The sequence below is a fragment of the Plectropomus leopardus genome, chromosome 9, assembly GCF_008729295.1.
Source record: "Plectropomus leopardus isolate mb chromosome 9, YSFRI_Pleo_2.0, whole genome shotgun sequence".
Classification (NCBI taxonomy): domain Eukaryota; kingdom Metazoa; phylum Chordata; class Actinopteri; order Perciformes; family Serranidae; genus Plectropomus; species Plectropomus leopardus.
The window spans coordinates 5,325,562-5,348,695 of NC_056471.1; the positions used below are offsets into that span (position 1 = coordinate 5,325,562).

Sequence of the window (23,134 nt, forward strand, 5' to 3'; positions counted from 1 at the left end):
TGACCCTTGGCATTGTGCTTGGTGATGTAAGGCTTGCATGCTCGGCCATTGTAACCCACGCCATGAAGCTTCCGGAGCACAGTTTTCGGGCTGATGTTAATGCCACAGGTTTGGAACTCTGCAGTTATTGAGACTTTTACGCACTGTGCGCCTCAGCACTCGGCGAGCCTGCTCTGTAACTTTATGTGGCCTCCCACTTCATGGCCGAGATGCTGTGGTTCCTAAACGTTTCCACTTTGCAGTACCACGCTTGAATCCAGTGAGCTCTTTAGAACAACCCATGCTTTCACAAATGTTTGTCAAGGCAGACTGCACGGCTAGGTGCTTGATTTCATACACCTGTGGCTATACGACTGAATGAAACACCTGGATTCAGTGATTAAGAGGTGTGGCCCAATACTTTGGTCCATATAGTGTATCTTGTTTATCTTCCACAATGTTTAGGCTTTGGATAATTAACCCTCAAAATGATCATATGCCTATCAATTAGCTACTCACCCCATGTTACACTGACTTATTAAAGAAAACTTTCTCGCATATAAATAAAATGGAATAAAATAAAATGAAATGAAGGCAACCTTTTTGATGAATTGAAGTAATCAGGGTCCACATTTGGGAAGTACTGAGCCCACAACTGAATAAATGGATTGGACTTAGATTACACTGCATCAGCTGTGTGAGTTTGTAAACTTCACGTTTTGTTACAGTTTTTCTGTTGTTAAATGAAAGACCGGTATTCTGAATTTTGGATTTTTCGTTCACTATGGAATCATGTGAGAACATGTAAGAGTTTCCTTGATTAGTTTGTGTTGTGCATCTTTGGTGATATAGATAATACAAATACACTGACTATGGAAAAATACATCATACTACCCCACTTGGAAAAAAAAAATCAGAACTATCCCTTTAAATACTGCCTCACAGAGCTGCTAGATCTCCATGTTTTTAGCAACACAAATTAAAATCCCATTAACCAATACGACTATGTTGTGTGTCAAATTTCATCAAACCTGCACAACTGAGCCAAAACTATCGTCATGGCTATGCCTGTACAATTACTACTCCTGTATCAATGAAACAATGTCTCAGTCCTTTCATAGTCCTCATGAAGCCTTCAATGATCACCAGCCAAGAAGCTGAAGATTTTATTTACATTAACACACCCAGTAAACTCTTCTGAGAACAGAAACGGGTGCATTCAATAGATAAACCATGGAAATGAAGGGATGAAGGGCACAGACATATTCAATTATTAACAATACAGTAAAACAGAGATGGCAGACAAAGGAGTAGTGGGACACATTCAGACTGGATGTCTGTGAGCCAGCCGTGAGCTATGAATGGAAAATTGAAAGTATTTACAAGACTCCTGTAGTGTTGGACTGACACGTATGACTTCAGTACACACAAACATCAAGAGCTGATAGCCTCAGCAGTGTAAACACGGTGTAAACACCTCTTTGGAGTGTTTTATTTCCTGCATGAGATTGTTGAAGCTTGGCGCTGACTTCTTCAGGGAAAATATACACAATGCTCCAGGCATGAAATTAATTGTACAAAGCGAATTCCCCCTGCGCCTCAACTCACGTAAGAAAATCGTCAGAACAACACAGAATATAAAAATAACACGTTTTAAAACAAATATAAAAACGCAAATATATACAAAGAAAACAGGCAGCCAGTCAGGAAACAGCAATAAAATAGAGAGTATTCATTCACTCGGTACAGCAAGCGGATTCTGCATAAGTCAGGTAAAGTTCAAGTGGCAGCAGCAAGCGAGATGCTCATCTAAGATGCAATGTGCTTTATTGAACAATAGACCCTCAGCGTGAGCGGCGAGGGCAGGCGTCCACATCGTCCACAGAGAGACTGCTGGCGTACTCGGATGTCCAGTCTCTGAGGAAGAGCTCCTCTGCTTGGCTCTGCAGAGTCTCTTTGCCTTCAGGAAGCTCAGAGCCGGTCTGGTTCACCACCAAACCCACTCCAGCTGTCTGTGTGAAGTAGTTCTCTGACCAGTTGGATGTTCCTGTGAACACACAGTCACATCAGTTAGAAAGCCTGCCAGAAGTCTTAGAAGCTAGCCATAGGATTTTTATTAAATAATATCTGCAAAATTACTGGCAACAGTAACTGTCATAATTGTAGCGGAGTAAAAAAAATGTAATATTTCTCTCTGAAATGAAGTGGAGTTGAAGACTAAAGTAGCATTAAGAGAAAACACCTCAAAGAATCTCAAACCTGAACCTCAGTACAGTACTACAGTAATAATATAATAATAATAATAATAATAATAATAACAACAACAACAACACAACAACAACAACAACAACAACAACAACAACAACAACAACAACAACAACAACAACAAACAACAACAACAACAACAATAATAATAATAATAATAATAATAATAATAGATTTTATTTATGGGCACCTTTCAGGACACCCAAGATCACCTTACAAAAAACAATAAAACAGCATAATATCACATATATATGTCACCAGACAAAGTAAACAATATACAGTAAAAAAGCTAAAAACACAACATAAAAAACCCATAAAATGTAATGAATAAATAAAAAGAAAAATACATAATGTATTTAGTCACACTCGAACCCATGAGTCTGTCACAGCAGATTGAAGGGTCAAATGAATTCTAAAAAGCAGTAATAGTGTACCTATGTAGAGTACTCTGTCAGTAACCATGTACTTGGCATGGTTGACTCGGGCGTAGGGGATCTTCATCTGCTCTGCTGTTGATGGCACTGTAAAGATTTTCTGCATACAAAGAAAAAAAACAACAGGAGTTATGGATGCATCACCGTTCTGTTATGTCTCAGGTACTGTGCAGGAAATAAAATCTCCCAACGTACCACGTCGATGTCACACTTCAGTTGTGGCCTGCTGAGCACCTGCAGAGACTGCAGATAGATGAACATTGGGGCGTACGAGTGCTCCCAGCAGCTGATCAGCAGGTGGACCTGAACACGCCTGGTGCAGGCTGCAGCGCGCAGGGCAGAGTCGATGGCTGGCCAGTACCTGACAGAGGGAGAACGATGCAGTTAAAAAAACAAAAAAAACAAACAAACAAAAAAAAAAACAACTAGAATTAATGCCTCGGGGTTATATGCTGCTGTGCAACAGCCAAGTTTCACTAAGTTTGCGTCTATCTCTGTGAAAACAGCTGTTTCAAGGTGGACATCCAAAATTAGTGTCACCTATTCAGTATCCTACCGAATGTGTCTCCCTCTGTTCCCAAGTTATGATATCAAGTAATATCATAATCATAATGATGATATCAGAGGTGATTTTGCAAAACATTATGATGTCACAGTGAAGTTGATGTGGTGCCCGACATGGGCAACTGTGCAAATAGACAAAACACAACCAAATTAAGAATACAGGGCTTTTTCAGAATGTGATGTGGGATTTGCAGCCCGTTCTACAAATGCTGCACGTGTCTTCAAATTGATGAAGTTTTCTATATTTACTTGTATTGTGTCCATCTGAAGCACGGTTGCCCCCGTCGGCCACCCTAAGTTGACCTTTTTATTAGAAAATGCCAACACTTCACTATTTTATCCTGTTAGAGATTTGTGTGAAATTTGTTTATCATTAGTATATGAATTCTTGATTTATGGCCAAAACGTGTTTTGAGAAGTTCACAGTGACCTTTGCCCACCAAATTCTAATCAATTCATTCTTGAGTCAAAGTGAACAGATTGGAAAATTGGAAAAGAAACAGAAAATGACAAGGCCACAGTGACCTTTGACCACCAAAAATCTAGATATCACATTCACAAGATATGGAACGCACGGACAACCCAGAAAGCACAACACCATCAGCCATAGCTTTCACCAGCACATAGGCATGAAAATACAAAGAATAACACATTTCTTCTCTTTTCATGTAATGTGTTTGAGCACTGAACACTAAAAGCATCACAGGACTGATCAGCTGTCTTCCTCTTGTCAGGCAGGATTCCAGCATCTAAACCAGAAAGCCTCTAGTCAGCAGGAGAAGCTGCTTTGTCAGACAATACGAGTCCAGAACTGTGACTGCTGATTCAATAAATACCCTTCTATTTGAAAGACATCATGCACTGCATTATTTCTTACTGTATGATCTGTATGACCGGTGACTCAACATAACCATGTTATGCATTATCTCTATCTGTGTCTGGTGATGAGTATGTGCAGGATTTTAACCACGCAGCATTAATATTAGTGGCTCTCTGTGAGTTGGTGCTCGTCACCTGAGTGGATCAGTGAACTGAGACTGAGGAAGATAGTCCATGACAGAGACGTAAATGAATTTCTGGGCGTCGTTGATGACAGACAGGATGGTGATGAGGTCGTCGGAGCGGCCGCGGCCTGTGATCTGCGGAGGGGAGCTCTGCAGGAAACAGATAGGACACAGGAGGTTGCAAAACCAGAGAGAGGACAGCTGGGTACAGAAATATACTCGTATCATTATGGTACATAAAGACACTAAAATCCAAATAGGGTTGTCTCAGTTTTTCCAAAATAGGCCTTTATTAATTTGTGCGATACGATTGTCTGGATTATTAATTCTGCATAATATGTCAGTTTTTGATGGATTTTGCATAAAATATCAGTATTTTAAAAAATGCATGGTCCTCAAATGCAGATTTTTGAAGCATTCCTTGTAAAGGTCGCTTACAGAGAGAGCACTTTTTACCTTTATATAGCATAATTACATAATCACAACTTTATGGAAGTCCTGATAGTTCATTTAAAGGTGCAGTTTCTAAATAGGGACAATGTGCATTTCTCTGTAGATTGAGTATTTTACCATATTTAAACAGCACCTATACCTACTTTATAATAAAAAAACTACTTTTATTTTTTTAACAATATGGAACCTTTTAAGGTCCGGTGTGTATGATTTTGAGGGATCTAGTGGTAGAAATGGAATACTCATGATTATGTTTTCAATTGTTTATAATCACCTGAAACTAAGAATGTCGTTTTTGTTACCTTAGAGTGATCCATTTACACCTACATAGGTCCTCATCCAAAGAGCATTCCATGTTGCACTGCCATGTTTCTACAGTAGCCCAGAATGGACAAACCAAACACTGGCTATAGACAGGGCCATTAAAGTTTTTACCCTAAGGCCAACACAGGTTCTCTGCAGGCTTTTGGTTGCAATCTGCAACCTCACGCCACTAAATCCTAAAAGCTGCTAGAGTTGGGTCGATTTCTGGTACAGTGTTTGAGCTTGAACCGGTTTGTTTTTGTGCAATGTAGCTGAACTGGCATTTGTCATTATGACTCACTCTAGCAAATTAAAAAGAAGCCTACAGCAGACTGCAATTTATGGCGACACTGTGCTAAATCCAAGTTGAATTGCATTCGCAATAAGCAACATGACAAAGTAATAGCATGATATAATGTTTGTTTATGAATGTACCACAGAGCCACATGAGTTTGACAGGCTGCCAAGCTGAGACTGAGAACATGAAGATGGTCAAATTTCAGCAGAGGTTGGAGGAGAAAAGTGATACATGCAGTGTTTGTTTACTTAAGTTAAAGTGTTTTTTGGGGGTGACGAGAGGGCTTTATCCAGCCTCTATTATACAACCTGTTAGAGGTAGAAATGTGCCATTTTTCTGCCTTGCCCTTTTGTATAACACATACAAACACAGAATGGGGTTTCTCCAGACTTACAGACAGGTAGACTTGAGCAGGCACTCCATTGAACTTCAGATGCAAGGGATTCTGGGAGCTGTATTGTGCAGAGAGACGAGCAGGCCAGTACGGAGGGAGAGAGCCGTTGTTTGCACCGCCGATGCTCCAGTATACCCCAAAGATCCGATAGGCATCCTGAGCCAGGCAGCTGCAGTCCTCCACCGACAGGCCGACCTCCTTCACCTGCATTTAACGAAACACACAGGACACATTTATTCTGTCACAGCCACAGCTATCACTGGGTTTGTGTGAGAGTGGATGAGCGCTGGGATGATCTGGGGCTTGTTCCAGGAAGCAGCTGTAATGAATTATCTTAATTACTTTCCTGAGTGCACCCCGGAACCCTGTGCGGTCTGGAAGCAGCACAATAACGTTGCAACATTAAGCTCCAGATGATAATCCAGATTTGACTCAATATATGTGTCATCACAACATTGTGTGAATGCAGTTGAACCTCACAAAAAGCATTCACTTACAAATAACATACTTTAAGAAGAAGCAATAAAAATATCACTTGTTCATAATATATCATAATTAGAATGCACATCAACAATAAGCAGGCACTCTAAACTCTAGCCATCAATGTCACAGCTGATTAAGTTTATTACAGTCAATTGTGCAGCTCTCATTCAAAGTTTATTTAATAAGTCCGTAACGCTGAGTCATACTCCATCAGACTGCAGCTCATCTGAAAACTGCTTGCTCATTGTAGCTCTGTAAGCCTCACTTGTCTAATGAGTTTCCAAATAAAAGTGACGTACTGTTACTTTCTGTCTTGAAGGGTGAGTTGGACTTTTTTGAAGTGGGTTGTATGAGGTGTTTATCCATAGTCGGTGTATTCTATACAGTAATGGTACACCACGGAAGCTGAGTGTACTGCTGTTGACGAGAGCAGCAGCAAAACATTTTTTAGCCACCTAAAAAAAACTGATATTGGTGTAGTCAAGTGTACTCTTTATTTAGAATAGCTTTACAGCTTTACCTTTCCTTCAGGGACACCATTAATGGCTTCAGTTCCCCATCTATGCTCTCATAAAAGCAACCAGACTTCATTGACAAAAACAGTCATTTCAGCTCGCAAACCACAGGAGCTGCAGGTCTACCGCTGCTTCAGTTGGTTAGTTTCATGTTATTGTGTGACTGGTGAATCTAAAATTACCCCTTTAAATGCCAAAGTCACACTTAAATACAAACAAACTAAGTGATAAAAGCAGCAGTAGACAAACAGCTCCTGTGTTCAGTGATGTTAAATTGCACTTTTTCACAATGGAGTACTCTCTGATGTTTTGAACAGCCATCGCCATGCTTCGTGAGAGGTTTTTGCAAGAGAAGAAGTTGCATAGCATCATTCAATGGAAATGCAGTCATCTTGCAATTGTTTTTTATTGACATTTTCGAAAACATCGCTTAAGTTTTGCACAAATCTGTAATGGAAACCAGTCTACAGAAAGCTTGAGTAGCAAGCTATGGATAAGTACCTCATACAAGCCCACTTAAAAAAAATCCAAATTGTCCCTTTAAATCTAGACTCGACAGTCTGTTTTGTCTGTAGAAAGGAGCTTTTACTTGAGAGCCAGGCTCATGCTGTTAACTTGTTGGTACATCAGTTCAAATCAGATCAGATCTACTCGACAGTAACGTGATCTGCAAGTGGACACTAATGAGCCTCTTTCTCCTGATGCAAAGAGGCATGCTGGGAGAACAGAATGACCTCTCCTACTGATGCGATACATTTGAAAATGCTTGTTTTCCTCGCTGTTTTACCTGACTTAGAGAGCGCCAGTCCATGTTAGCGCTACCCAGGTACAAGTGCTTTTGATCCACCACCCACAGCTTAGTGTGCACGATGCCTCCAGTTACATCTGTCAGGTCCACCTCTCTGATCTCTGCACCTGCAAACAAAACACACACGATCAGAAATCAATGCACATTTGTTGGATCTTAGTAAGGGGTGATGTTATTTTTTCTCTGTCTCTGGTGTCAATTAGTGTCTAAATGTGTGTGTTTTTGACATACAATTAATATTGCTAAGTTCAGCTTTAGTTTATGGCGCACACACGACACAGAGGCAACAAAACAAGCTCCATACTGTCAGATGATACCTGTTGCAGCCAGTTCTGCTGTATCTTGAGTCGAGGTCTGGGGGCCGTTAACAGCGATTTGGAGTTTCACCCCTTTGGATTCAAGTTTTTTAAGTTGCTCAAAGACCATTCTTCCCTGCAAAATATGTGCAGATACATAAAACACATTAAAGGTTCAAAAGATTACTGCATCCTGAGATTGGGGTGTCCCACTGTACTCACCTGTGAATCAGAGGAGTGCGCAGATTCACTGTCTCGCAGAGTGAAGTAGAAAGCAGCGATATTCACCGAGCTGTTGGCTTTGTCCAGCAGATGTAACCAGCTGTCGGCGATGCTCCCTCTGGATAAGGGAGAGAACTGGTAGAGACCCACAGGGATGCTCTCCACCAGGTGCGCTCTGAATAAAAGGAGAGAAAAACTGCAGCTACAACCACGTAAACACCAAACAGAACCCTGTCATCAACTTAAACCAGAAGATCTGTTCAACCTTTAACTAGACTTTAAAACATATGTTAGCATGTTAGTCCGACTGAAATTGGACCTCCAAATCAGATTAACACAGCTAGATAATCCGGTCGGACTTAAACTTGACTAGGCGTTTGTGGATAGTATTTTATATTTGTTTTTTAAAAAAAAGTCACCCCCCTCAGTCCCACAATACTAGCATGCAAGCTAAGTGATGTCCTGCTGTTGACGGGGCCGTAGCAAAACACAGTTTAGCCACCTAAAGAAAAAATTAAAATCAATGTCAGCTTAAGTATACTCTATTTTTGAATATTTGCTCCTCTTGACCTTCCACAACAGCTGATGGAGGCAGCGGTACACTAGAAACTCCACTGTTTAATGGAGTAAAATGGTGTCTGATATTTTTGATATAAAGGCTTCAAATCCCCGTTGTTGAGGGCTGATATCTCCGCCTGCCTTGGTGGAGTCTGACATACTTTGTCAATAAATGGATTCTCCCCTGGCACTTGTATACTGGGACAAGGACAGTAGTCCAGTAAAATGGCCTAAGTGAGCTATAAGCGTAGCTCGACTTAACTGTGCATGCCTAACAATGACGGACCTACTGCCTGTGTTGAGCTCCTCTTTTAAGAGCCGGGGATTTGTTATTTATGTGAAAACACATGAACACGACATATTGGCTATTTCAGGTGTTAAATATTAATGCAAGTTAATGTTACCTAATGATCTATGAAGGACATCAAACTAAATTTCTTAACACCAAACATTAGCCTGTTGTACTTGCTCAGGGACATTCTGGCTATTCCATCTATCAGCAGCAGCAGTTAATGAATGTTTAGGGGCCTGAAAAATGCAGCCCGAGCACTGTTCTGCTGCTCATATGTCAGCTTGAAAAAAACAGCAAAACTGACACAAAGTTTGGTGCATTCGTTGTCAGCTGTGTAAATAGAGATGATTAAAGAAACCCACAATCACAAAGCAAAGATGTTTCTTTCTGAATGCTTTGGCTCTGATCTCAAAAGTTCTTAAGTTTGTCACAGTGGATGTCTCAAAAGGACAAAAACAAAACACTTTTGTTGATCACTTCTTACCGACAATCAGTGCTGCAAGGCTCCTGCACCAGGCTGAATCCCTCAAGGAAATGCAGCTCCAGCTGAGCTGTGAGCTGAGCCACAGACAGGGGGAGCCCGTAGTGCCACACATGCTGGCCGAACCCCCCCAGGAGGAGCAAGGTGGTGGGCAGGAGGCAGAAGAGGGCAAAACTGCAGCATCCTGACCTCTGAAAAACGAGACAAGCACAACATTTACACGTGTTTGAAGTTACAGTCACAGCTTTGACGAGAGGGTGGAGAACAGCGAAGGAGTGTGCTGCATACCGCAGCTGTTACTGCAGGGTGTGGCCAAATTCCATTTTCAATGACTGACTGGAGACCACCAAGACAACTCTGACATCAGTGGAATCTATCAGGCTCATAACTCACCTCGGTGGACTTGGCTGGCTGAGCTTTAGCAGGCTTCTCTGGTGTGACAGGCGAGGTTGATTCATCCACATCGGCTCTCTCCTCTTCTGTGTTTGAAAACTCTGACTGGCTCTTAAGTGGTTCGTGATGCTCCGTCACCTCCACTGAATCATGGCCCTTGGACTTTTCATCTTTCAAATCCTCCTCACATTCCGACGAAGATCTACTGTCCTTAAATTCAAGTATGTTGGTCGGCCCCGTCTCCCACGGCGGCTGTTCGTCCATAATAGCCTCCTCTTGGCTGACCTTGGCTGTGTTAAGGACGTCTGCACTCTCTGACTTTTCGGTATCTCCAGAGGCAGCGAGGGTAATCCTGCTTTCAACCTCGATGTCACACTTCTCTTCTGTTTCTCCCAGTGGTTTTTGGCTGTTGGGGCCCTCATATGGAAGGTGTGATATGGGGGCCTCCTGCATGGCTTCAATTTCAAACGTCTTGCTCTTGTCCAGTTCTGGCTCATGTTGCTGTGAGCCTAGCTCTGGTCTGAGGGCCGGCCTGGGGCTCGCAGTCATCAAAGTGAACTGTGCAGACTCAGACATCCTCCAGCTCTTTGGTGCACTGATTGTTTGGGGGACATGGACTGCGGCTTGTTCTGTGCTGCTCAATGAAGACGGGACGTCAAGGCCGATTTTGGGGACACGGACAGACGGCAGGGGGAGTGCCGTTTCTCTGCCATCGGGTGGCCTGAATTTCGAAGCCTCCACACTCCCAGCTTTCTCCGCAGGCTCAACTACATGGACAGGGGGATCTTTTTTGGGACCGGACAGCTCCTGGTCTCTTACGTTCGTTGGCCGTTTATGAAAAGTTGGGATTCTGGAAACAAGTTTCCCTCCTTTGCGATTCATGTCTTCTTTCTCCTCAAGTTCCTTTTTTGCAGCCTTGTCTTCAGCCTGCAGACGCTCCAGCACAATACTGCAGTACTTCAGTTCCTGAAGAAGACAGAAGTTCATTAAAAAACAATTTGTGTGTATATAAAAACAGTTCATGTATAGCACCTCTCACACACATAAGTTTTAACCTACATCCCTCTGACAGCACCCTTAGCTGCACATCTAAAAAAGCAATTAGACATCTGCAAACACAATATCCACTAGTCTTTCCCTCCTTTCTTTATTCTATTCCACAACATTACTATAACGCTGTATATTACCTGGAGAGTCCGTCAGAGCACTGCGATAGCTAGAATAGCCGCACCTATTCAAATGAACTCTCCCTGCTGATAATCACCAGCACAGCCCCCACAGACTGTTTAACATGTTGTCATGGATGTCAATATTTGTTTATGAATATGGCATGGGTGTTACCATGGTTACAACATTCTTTAACTTTACATTCTCAAAGATAAACATTCAACTTGTTTTGCTTCAAGTTCAGTGCACATTGTTTATTCATTCATTATTCATTCATTAAAAGATCCAATGTGTAGGATTTAGGGGCATCTCTTGGCATAAATCATGGATGCCAAACGTATTTGAAAGGTGGCCAGACTGGATAATGTGAAAACACCTGAGGGCCAGCTGCTTCTTGCATCAAATTGGTTATTTTAAAAGAAAAAAATCACAAACGTAAATCTTTCAGTGAAAATAAACTGAAAATAAGCAAACTTTCCACTGCATGCGAATGCAATGTTTGCTGATTGTTTGTTTATTTGTAACCCTCTGCTGATGAAAACATATTAGTTCCTACGAAGTTCCAAGCTGGTGCATTTCTACAAACATGAGGCGAAGGGAAAAATGCAAAGTGAACTCACTTGATTAATCAATATTGTGTGGAGGGCCACATACAACATATTCTAAAAGTCAAGCCGAGGGCCGCTTCAAATTGGTCCGTGGTCCGTGGGACCAGGCCAGGCCAGGGTATACCATATTCATGAGTATGTTTTCATTAGTTTATTATCGTCTGGGTATAAGAATCATGGTGTTTCATCACTTATAAAGAAGCTACTGCCATAAAATAAAGTTACACAAACTACTGTTGTAATTAAGTTTGGCAACCATCTTTCACTATTACAGGAAAGATACCTCGGATGATTCATCAGGGCATGGCAAATCTACTGGTCACATTTCTAAAGATGCTGCATGATTTTGCAAGAATTGTAGTCCTCCCATAAACAGTGAATACTGAAATGTAATGTTTCACAAGCAGAATGTAATTTTCTTTGTAATGAATGTGAATGCAAACAAACCTGTCACATTTTTAAAGTGTTTTAATGAGATTTTTTTCTTTCCAAAAATGTTTGTATTTTGTACTTAATTTTATGTCTTTTAGTCTGATGACAAAGATGAAGTTTTAGCATTTCACAGTAGGAAAAGTCCTGCTGTTAATAATGAATGGTGGACTCTACTGAGCTGCTTCAGTTTCAGTGTCCTTAAGGACACTGAATTGATGACACTATGGAACTGAGGAGCAGGGCTGTCGTTAGTTAACGATGGTTATTAGTAACACCTGTGCTTCTCCATCTATGTCAAAACTACTGAAAATCATTTTTTAAGCAAATATCAATATCAGCCACAGGGTTCCCACACCTTCTTAAACATCAAATTCAAGAACTTCCGTGGCCCACTTTTCTCAAATTTAAGAACCCACCACAGCACAATAAGAGAGAGGCTTAAATGTGTGCATATGGCAATTAAAACAATGGCTGCATGAGAAACATATGCAGACAGCAAACGTAAAATATCAAAAGCACTTCCATTCAATTTTTGCACAAAATATTTAAATTCTGGCACTTTCAATGACCCATGTCTGTACTGAAAAAACTTTCAAGGCCTTGGTTTTAAAATTCAAAAACGTTCAAGAATTTCAGGGACAAATGGGAACCCTGCAGCTTATATTCTTATTTTTTTTGTAAATGCCCATCATAAATCTCTTTGATGCTTTTTTTTTTTTAAAAGGAATCAGGCCTATGACATATAATGAATGGAACAACTTGTGGTTAACATAAATGCATTTCTTTTTAAGTGCACTGTTTAAATATTGTGCAAAGTAATGAGCAAATTCAATGCAGTTTGGCATTTACATTGTTATTATGATATATATATACAAATATACTGTATATTAACGGAAAAATATTGATTTTGGCTTTGGCCTCAAAATTCCAGCATTAGTCAAGCTCTCCTGCTTATATGTAAATACTCATCTCGCAGGCTAAATACAGTATATAAATCAGCTTAACTGCCTTACAACAAGGATTATGAGATTAAGACACTTCCGCACGAGCCTGCTTTTTATTTCCTGTTGATGATGACACGCTGCTGCGCGCACACAAACACACACACACACACACACACACACACACACACACACACTCACATAAAAACAATAATCTCTCTCACCACATGGCTGGATAAATAAGAGTTGTGCCACACCCAGCAATCCTATGTTACCATTCTTCTCCAGTCTATAATAAAAAGAACTAACAGAAAGAGGTGTGATTGTTAGGGTTATCTGAGGTGAGTTATAGATTACCGTTGCATCCTCTGCAGTTTCCTCTTCCAGCTCAGCAGGGGGGTTTTGTTGTGTCTCCATCTCTTGGACAGAGTCAGAGTCTGTCTCATCTGTATCCTAAAGGGACAAGAGCAGTAATATTCACAGTTAACACAACACTGTAAGAAAGCACACTGTCAAACGTAAAGGCATATGCATGTTAATCTACACAATGCCAAGCGGAAAAAGTAGAAAAAAGGACTATAACAAGCAAACATTTTATCATTTTCTCCGCAGAGAAACACAGTCAGCGCGAGAGAAAAAAAACTTACCATGATGCGGTAACTTGCTCGTTAGTAAGTTGTGGCTGGGTGCAGGGGCTCGCGCTCGCGATGCAGTTATTAGCTTTTAACTGTTACTTAGCTTAGCAAATGCAACATACCTTAACAGCACCAAATATAGGACCGTTTTAAGCAGGTTGGCTTCTGTATTATCCTTCCTTGAGTATTTTTCTCGGGTTGGAGAGCTAACGTCGCTACCGTTAGCGAGCAAGCTACGTGGCCGACTGTGAAGTTGCGAGCAGCGGAGGAAGAGGAGGCGGAAAAGCTGAGTAATAAAAATACCCACCTCATACGTAACTCTGCCGTGCAGGCGGGTCGACCTTCTCGGCGTTGCCGGTGGTGTTGGGTCCACTGACTCTGCCTCTGCCTGCCTGGGGTGGATGGACCTTCTGGACCGCAGTATCATCGGCATCTTGGACCGCTTTAATAATGCACCACCTGCGCGAGACAACGGGGTTAACGGACGGAACGTCAAGAGCAGTCACGTTTGTCTGCAGTTTCTGAAGAGAGTCCACTCCGGATAACGGCTGATGAGGGGCGAAAGTTGCGCTGAACAGCTGCCAGAGTTCTCAAAACACATTTCTCTGTGAGCTAAAAATGACATTACCGTTTAATCCGCTGTGAATGAGGCGTCCTTACTGACAGAAGTAAACAACAACTTGAAGAAACCGCGATTTCCTGTCATCGCTGATTGGCAGTTGGATTTTAAAACAGTGGCACCGCCTATGAAGTGTGACGTAATCACACAACACGGAAACAAGGGATTACAGTCAGCGGCTGCTGCGTATCGGAGCCTGGTGTCCACTTAAAATAAGGTCTGTTGTTATTGTAAAATGTTTACTGACAGTTTATACATTTGATGGGTTTTTGTAAGAACGCAAACTTTGCGACAACTTCAGACAGTTGACATTCACTGTAGTTAACAAAGTTAGCTTCAGTTAGCTTAGTCGCTGTTCAAAGTTCCTAAAACCGAAATAAAGATTTTTCGGTAGCAAATGTTAGCGGGGTTGCTGGGTTTCAAAGGTCACTGAAAAATAGCCAGAGCACATATAAACATGTACAATTTAATGACATCAAATAGTCCCTTAAATATTACATTACTTATGTTTAAACGTTGGTGTTATTGTCGAAAATGTCTCTTACTTATTGTTGTATTGTTACGTTAATGTTATTGTATCCTCTACTGTAAGTGGAGGGACAGCCAGCCACCATAATGCGACATGTTTTGTAATTAGGTCACTGTCTGTAGTTTAAATCAATGCAAAGATTGACACAGCTGGGACAAGTATTTATGAAATATATGTGACATGGTAATGATAAAATTACATTGACATTGTCTTTACATTGGCATTATTAGTAAACAATTATAAAAATCATATTTCTGCTTGAATTTGTTCTGGAATACAAAGTTATGCAGTGCAACTGAAAATGAAAGTAACTGTTTTGACTTCTCTTTACCACCAATCCTGTGTAAAGAATAGCAGCTAGACATCTTTCATATAGGATATTCCAAATATATAAACCCGATACTATGATACATGTATTAATATTGGAATTCTGGAATTTCAGAATATTTTAAGACAAAACATTTTGTCCAGTGGGAGTGGGAAATGAGGACAAATGATTCTATTAGGTTTACATGATTTTTATGGAAAGTGGGATTGGCACTACTTTATTAACTAAATAACAGAGATTCCTATTTGGTTATTTGAAGTGTTAATAGTTACTCAATTGATGTTCCCAAAAAAGAAAGTGATACATTTTATCTGTTGGTATCTTGCTAGAAACTTAAGGGAAGCCAAGAAGACTGTTTTTCCATATATTTTTCAAGATCAGAATTTTTAATTATTTGGTTATCTGGGGCTTTATCATCTTGATGTAATAAGATAACCAACTCGCTATCACGAAGAAACAAAAGGTACTTTTATTTTGTTATCTCAAGATAAAGAAACAACTCTAATTTTGACATAACATCAATAAGAAAAAAATAATAATGGGAAACATGGCCCCTCTTGTTTTTTCATAAATATATTTCTTGGAATATCAGATAAACCATGCTTCCTAAAATTTCTTTTATTGCAATCTCAAGATTACAAGTCAAGTCAAATTATTAAATTCAACAACCTTTTGTTTTCTCATGATAATGGGTTGGCTACGTTGTTTTCCAGAGATAACAAAATAATTACCTTGTGATCTTGAGAGAGCGGCATTGAAAAAAAAATAATTGCATGCACAGCCATACTCGGCTTCCATATATCTTCAATAATGATGCCAATAGATATCATGACATAACATTTAAAATAACCAAATAAGAATTTATGTTATTTCGCTAATTCAGAAAAATAAATTAAGATACTGTATTCTAGTGATGCAAAAATAACCAAAACATTTGCCACAAAAGTATATGATCTCATAGTGTGTGTCATGTTATTATCCAAACATATAAGTATTACCAGGGTACACATTGTTCCTCCCTGTTGTCCATCCTTTACTCAGCGTCCTGCTCATGACCTGCTGACCACTTATGCTTTTGTTTCAGGTCTCCCATGGTAACTGAGAGGATGCTGGACAGTTAGTTTGTCCTGTCAGTTCTCCAATGGAAGCCCTAGTCACAGCTGCCCCTTCTCCCAACTCCACCGCCCTGCCTGTCCCGGTCCCCATCTCCCTGCGTCCGGCCGTCGCCCCATCGGTCCAGCTCGGCTTCACCGTCCTCTACACGGCCCTGTACGGCGGACTGTTCCTGGTGGTGTACGTCCAGCTCTGGCTTCTCTTCCTCTACAGACACAAGAGATGGAGCTACCAGAGCGTCTTTCTGTTCCTCTGCCTGTTCTGGGCTGCCCTCCGCACCACCCTGTTTTCCTTTTACTTCTGCAACGCTCTGGAGGCCAACCAACTACCTGTAGCCGTCTACTGGCTGCTGTACTGCTTCCCCGTGTGTCTGCAGTTCTTCACTCTCAGCCTTATTAACCTGTATTTCACTCAGGTAAGACTCGGGACACGGACTGGGCTTATTTTCTTGAAACTTGGTTACACCAGCTGTAATGTGGAGGGAAAGACTGAGAGAAAGTCACAAACAAATTGTAAAAAGAAATAATTGGTTTGATGCAGCCAAAAAGATAATAAAAAGCATTATTAAATACGTGAAAGTTTAAAGGTTTTAATATCATGTTTGTGCAGGGGAATTCCTATCAGCCTTCTGCCAAACAGCTTTAAATCCTTTGAAACCTGGAGCGACGTCACTCTTCTTGTGCTGCTTTCAGACGGCTTTCACATATATTTAAAACCTTTGAACCCGATGTCCTTTTAAAAACTTTGGGGAAAAAAAATGGAATGAGCAACTTTACGAAATTATTTATAAATTGCGAAAAATTAGTAGACTTAGAAGAAAAAAATTAAGAATTAAAAGCCCTGAGAAAATTTCTAGGGAAAAGAGAAAAAGGCTATGGAAAAACCATTTAAAAAAAACTATTTAAAGCTGAAAAAACTATTTATAGCTGATTATTTTTTATTATTTTATTATTATTTTTATTATTTTTTCTCCTTCTTAATTTATTTCACTATTTTTCAGGTAATTTTCTTGATCTTTTTACAAATTTCTTGCCAATTTTGTGTCACTTCTTTGGTTGCTCATTGCTGTCTTTCCATGTGTTTTGTGTTTACTCTGCTGCTTGTCTCTCATTCCACAGGTGTTACTCAAAGTCAGAGAGAATTACAGCACAGATGTGGACAAAAGAGTGTAAGTTTCACTCTACTGTAAAAAAATAAAAATAAATAAATAAATAATAATAATTCTGCATCAAGCTATTTCGTCACTCCATGTCCTCCTCAGGTGGCTGTCACGTTGCATGTACGGCGCACTGAGCTTAATCTTCCTCTGCGTCAATGTGGTTTGTGCGGCTCTCGGCGACAGAGGAGCCGGCGGCGGGTCAGGGGAGAGGACCTGGGGTCTGGTTCTGGTTCGGGTTCTGGTCAACGACATGCTCTTCATCCTGGATGCAGTGTTATTGGCCGCCTTGCTGTTGCTCCTGACCAAACACTCCCGCTCCACCAGCCCCTACCTGATGAGCAAGGTGTGCCAAGAATCGCTCCCAGAAGTGACGGGTTTATGCAGTTCATTTCTGAGTAAAATGTGGAAAAAAACAACTTGAATTAAAAGGGCACTACACCAATTTTGCACATTAGCTCTTTAAAACCTGGATTGACATCAGTTTTTGCGTGGTTCATTCAAATGCCTCTCACAAACAAACCTTTGGACACTAAGCAGATCGGTTTGATTACTTTTAAAACCTTAAAAAAGGCATGAGCAAGAAACTGGTAAGAGGTGCCAAGTAAAGGACCTGAAAATCTGTTTGTAAAAAGAGATAAAGAAAAGAAAATTATTTGTAAAAAGTGTGAAAATGTCCAGAAAAATATATTTCTGATTATTCTAATTCTACATTTAAAATAATTTTACAAAATGGATGTATTTTCTTATTTTTAGTGCCCTTTTTCCAGGTCTTTTTTATTTTTGTTTGACTTTTTTTTTTCTTGCTAATTTTCAGGTAATTTACTTTTACTCATTACATTTTTTCTCTTTTTTTTTTTGCAAAATTTTGAGTCATTTCTTGTTAAGTTGCTCATTCAGCTGGTCCAAAAATGCCCATGGAGTTGCATGTTAGGAGCTTAACAGTCAGGATGTGTGTTCTGCTGCATGTGTTTTGTAATAATCCCTCCTCTGTAGTTCTGACGGTGTGTTTTTCTGCCGCTCAGGGAACCACAGTGTGCCGTACAGCCACGCTGGGCGCAGCGGTGATCCTGCTGTTTGCCAGTCGAGCCTGCTACAACCTGACGGTGCTCATTCTGTCTCAGAGCCACCGAGTGGAGTCATTCAACTTCGACTGGTACAACGTCTCCGACCAGGTGATCACCTAATACTGGAGTGGAGGCACTCTTAGTTTGTGCATGGCTCCACATGGCAGTAATAGTTGTCAATATTTCATATCTCAGAAAGGTCATAAAGTGGTTGGTAGCCATGGTTAGTTAAAAAAACACAGAAAAAGTAGATAACGCTGTGTGTGTATTTGTAGGCTGACCTGCGTAGTGAGCTGGGCGACAGGGGCTACCTGGCGTTTGGTGCCATCCTCTTCATATGGGAGCTGCTCCCAACCAGTCTGCTCATCCTCATCTTCAGAGTTCGACGGCCCGCTCAGGAGGTAATCACCTCGTCGGATGAACAGTCAGCTAAATAAAGAAATAAAACATGACACAGGATCGGTGTTGCTGAAGCAGTGGCAGTCATTTCAGCCTGTTTTTTTTATTTTTTTATTTTACAGTCCAGCAGCATGGCCGTTAACAACAGGGTGTTACCTCGTCCATATTTCTTTGATGACCCTCAAGGCAGCGATGAGGACGCACCCGTTCCCTGGGCTCGCAGCTCACGCCCACACTCAAGGTACTGTCCTCACAGAGGTAGAGCCGAAATGATTTGTCAGTTAATCAGTCAGCTGTGATGTCTTGAGAGTTTGGGAGCGTCTCTCCTGGAGCCAGGGTTCCTGCAGATCCTTCACCCTTTGAAACCTGGAATTTTTCTTCTGCTGCTTTCAGACGCCTTTAACAAGTATATTAACCTTTGAACCCTGAGCAAAATGACACAATTTCTTTCAAAACATGGAGAGAAAAGGCAATGAGCAACCTGCTAAGAAATTTTCCATGAATACAGGAAATTAGTGGATTTAGAAAGTGAATTTTTAAAAGCTAAGAAAAAATATATTTGTAACTATTGTAAAGTATTTGAAATTATGTTACAGAATTATTATAATTTTTTGGCACTTTTTTTCAGGTCATTGCTTTGTTTTGTTTTTACCTTCTTTCTTTAATTTGAGAGTTTGAGGTTTTTTTTAAACTTTGTTTTTATTACCAATTTTCAGGTAATTTTCTCCTAATTTTTACTATTTTCTTGCGAATGTTTGGGTCATTTCTTCTTTCATCGCTCGTTGCTTTCTTACCATGTTTTTGAAAGAAATTAAATAAATCTGCTCAGGTTTTTAACAGCTTAAAAAGTCTTAAAAGGCATTTAATTAATTGATCTAAAAATAAGGCCTTAATTGGTATTAAAATGACTTAAATTAATTTTTTGACTGTGCTCAGACATGGACAGTATTAGTTTGTTTTTTTTCCTGCAGTAGCGTTGTAAAATCTCTTAATAACTGGTAACATATACTTTTTGTCAAGTAACTTAAAAAATGATGGGAATCCAAGCAGTGGAATCACACATGCAGAGCGGAAACTCAAACTCACCAAAACCAGCTAGAAAAGCATATTTCCCACTTCTGTTGGTAATTGTAATTATAGTAATATGATAAGTGCATTATGCTGCATGTGTTCCATTCTAAAACGGGTTGGGTTTTTTTTTTTTTTTAAACATTTGATTTAGATACTTTAAACTTTTTCACTAGGAAAAAAAAATCTTACGATTAACATTTGGGCAAAACAAAATTATCCGTCCTCAGTTTTGGTTATTCTAAAATTAGTCTTAAACTTCATTCTGAGTGGCATTAAAAAAGTCTTAAATCTAACTTGCCTTAAGCTGCAGGAACACTGTGGAGCTTTGGAGGTGTTGGTGCAGGAAATGAAGACAATCAAACGTTGCTTTCCAATTTAAACTCAGTGTATTCAGTCTTTTTTAAAAGATCAACATATTTCTTTTAGACAGAAGCTAAATAAAAAAAAAGGGATGTAAATAAAAACTCCAGTTCACTGTCTTCTGAGTAACTTAAATAAATATTCTGTTCTTCTCTGTCTGTCTCAGTCATTGCTCTCTCCTATGCATGCACTGACTCAGCTGATTAGTTTCAGCTGGACAGAAATCTGCCTGCCAGCTGGCTTATTGTGGGTCTTGTAGTCTTATACTGGATGTCATGAGGGTTTGTAGTCCTTGCTGCAGCCAGAGGGAGGGAATGCATCTCCCCTCTACCTCTCATGACATCACACAACAGACAGTTATTTATCAACTTTTTGTATTTAATGATTGAAGCTGGTTTTTAGAAAAGTTTAATAAAGCAAAAAATATTCCAAATTGAAAAGTTTGAATCTAACAAATTTTGGGGGCATTTTCGCTTAATAAAATGTCTGAAATGTGATGATCAAAATTGTCGCAGATTGTCTACCTGCTGTCTGAATTATCAAAGAATTGCTGCAGATTCTAATTTGTTATCATCATAAATCAGTATATTTGGGTTTTGAAATGGTGGTTAGGACAAAATGAAACATTTCCAGAATTACTCTCGCCTCAGGGAAACTCTGGAAAACATTTTTTTTTTTTTAACCATTTTCCAACATAGAGACGACATGTTAGTAGATTAATAGAGAAAAGAGTTTGCAGAATAATGATGAAAAAAAACTCCTTCAGGGTGTCTGCAGGACAAGTTAAGCAAGCTTTAAATCACATCTCAGGTCTCAGGTTTAATAAATCTCGAACAGATGGCTGAAGTGATTTGTTTGAATCAGATGAGGCGTGTGTTGTGATGTGTGCTTCTCCTCCCTCTGTCTCAGCTGGTACGGCTCCGAGAGCGCTCCTCTCCTGTTTGCCAGCAACCCTCCAGACCAGAGCCACCAGCACCACTCGTTCTACTCCACCCCCCAGAACTGACCCTGACTGCTCAGCACTTAATCGGGGTCGCCGTGTCCTCGATGACATTCATCTCAAGGACAGACGACACACACCTACCAGCCAGCAGTCGCGTCCTCTGCAAAAAGCCCCTTTGCACTGAAAACCTCAGGAATTCACCAGCAAACAGTGAAAATGCACCTTGTAGTTTTTGACAGAGAGTATATTGAACTTTTATTCGTGGCTCAAAGGGAACAAATCGGGTGGGAGAAGCCTGACACATGGTGCTCAGGGATCAGGTGAGATTTAGTCGAAATGTTAGCTTATTTTAAATAAGTCATGTCGTGTTGTTGAACTTTTATAATTCCTAAAATAATTGCACATTTAGCTTTATCAGCATTCCTTATTAAATCCATGCACATGATTTAGTACATAAGCTCCTTTGGTAAAAACCACTGACCTACTAGTTTTGGGAAGTCATTTTTCTCCTACATTGTTCCAAATGTACAGGAAACTGACTCAAATACAAATGATCATCTGTCTCTTTTGGCATTTGGTGTTCTGTTTTTTTACAACCTGTAATGTATTTTGACACTTTTAATAAATGATTCCAAATCTCTTTCTGAACTGTACATTACTGCAGGTGTTTTTACATCTCTCGATTGTTCTTTTGTAAGTTCCCTTTAAGGCCAGTGTTGTGGTTTGTTTCATACTGTTTAACTTAAAAAAGTTGGTTTTGATTCTCGTTTCCTTCCAGTATGATTGTATTTCATGGAAGTTTAACTTTTTTTTATATTTACTGTTGTACCTTTAATCGTAGCTTAAAAAAAATCAAATGTCATTCTCCTTCATGTCTTTACAGGGATGAGACTTCCTCATAGCGAGTCACTCACTTGTGACTCACCACATGATTGATATTTACTGTGTAAACAACAAACCAATAAAAAAATTCAAAATGATCATGTTCAGCCTGTTGCTAAGCAGAAAATGTATGCTGTTTCTACACTTGTATGACGTTTTAGCTCATTTACTACAAGCTGTATAGCTAATTAGTGCCAAAGTTTGCCAAGGCATGCCACAGTGTTTTTTATTTTTAAGTGTTTTACCCAATGGTGGACATCAGGTCTACTTTTTATTTTGGACTCTTATGCCAGTTTATGTAACAGTCCCATGATTTCAGCAAAATGTCCTTGAAATTTCAAAGGGAGTTTCCAGGAAATGTATTTTGGTACTAGTTATAAGGAAAATAGTTTGCCTGGTGCACATGAGCAGCTTAAAATAATGAAAAAATATTATAAAATGTGTAAAAGAAAACTATTTAACAAATAGTACGTTTCCAATACTGAATGAATACTGTGTGAAAATGTGCTCGAGGTTGAAGAGAACCTTTCTTTCGAGGTATTTCCAGTCTTCCCTATGATTTGCACCAAAACACATCTGTCCATTAAAGTTCCTTGAAAATACCCGAAGTACACATCTGTAAGTTAAAGCATCGTTACATTATTTAAAGGGATAGTTCTGATTTTTGAAGTGGGGTTATGTGAGGTATTAGTAGGACGCACTAGTTTGGAGAAGCAGGAAGGAGTACTGCCACCAAGGATGTTATATATTTCATAGTTTCCTTGAACACCATGGCAGCTAAGCAATTTAGTACTATAAACGGAGGCAAAAGCAGAATAAATTTTATCCACCTAAAAGAGTTTACGTCAGTTTAACGAGGTTCCCAAAGAATTTTAGAACTTCACCATATTTTACCCTATTTCCACGAATATAGTATTTTACAATGGGTAGGTCTATTTAACTTTACTTTGTTAAACACACACTTCACTGGCATTTGCGTATTGCTAACTTTAGTCGCTCACATGACATTCCCGTTGCTAACTAGCTGCACATGTCCATAGACCAGAACAGCACATACGAGTATGTCAATCAGTTCCACAAGGAAGATATTTTGCAGAACCTCAGACAGACATGTTTTGGTATCTTTAATGGACATATTTTTA

At 39.9% G+C, this 23,134-nt stretch overlaps 2 protein-coding genes across 4 annotated transcripts; one reads left to right on the forward strand and one right to left on the reverse strand.

The window, feature by feature from the left end:
* Nucleotides 1-1,132: 1,132 nt before the first annotated feature.
* pld7 (phospholipase D family, member 7) lies at nt 1,133-14,224 on the reverse strand. Of its 3 annotated transcripts, XM_042492856.1 has the most exons (13): nt 14,154-14,224; nt 13,833-13,984; nt 13,248-13,343; nt 9,743-10,708; nt 9,353-9,540; nt 8,019-8,193; nt 7,818-7,932; nt 7,480-7,607; nt 5,695-5,898; nt 4,257-4,396; nt 2,874-3,039; nt 2,679-2,778; nt 1,133-2,026 (listed from the first exon to the last, which is right to left on the reverse strand). In XM_042492856.1, exons 2-13 carry the CDS (start codon nt 13,956-13,958, stop codon nt 1,824-1,826), a joined length of 2,607 nt encoding a protein of 868 aa, XP_042348790.1. In that variant the 5' UTR covers nt 13,959-13,984; nt 14,154-14,224; the 3' UTR covers nt 1,133-1,823. The 3 variants fall into 3 exon arrangements, with proteins under 3 accessions (XP_042348790.1, XP_042348792.1, XP_042348791.1); XM_042492858.1 differs by lacking the exons at nt 13,833-13,984; nt 14,154-14,224 and adding an exon at nt 13,648-13,791; XM_042492857.1 differs by lacking the exons at nt 13,833-13,984; nt 14,154-14,224 and adding an exon at nt 13,538-13,791.
* Nucleotides 14,225-14,262: 38 nt separating this feature from the next.
* On the forward strand, nt 14,263-22,090 carry gpr137 (G protein-coupled receptor 137). Its single transcript, XM_042492859.1, has 8 exons — nt 14,263-14,361; nt 16,086-16,529; nt 17,233-17,282; nt 17,376-17,616; nt 18,296-18,445; nt 18,613-18,738; nt 18,859-18,977; nt 21,077-22,090. The coding sequence occupies exons 2-8, from the start codon at nt 16,143-16,145 to the stop codon at nt 21,171-21,173; spliced, it is 1,170 nt and encodes a 389-aa protein (XP_042348793.1). The 5' UTR covers nt 14,263-14,361; nt 16,086-16,142; the 3' UTR covers nt 21,174-22,090.
* Nucleotides 22,091-23,134: the final 1,044 nt, after the last annotated feature.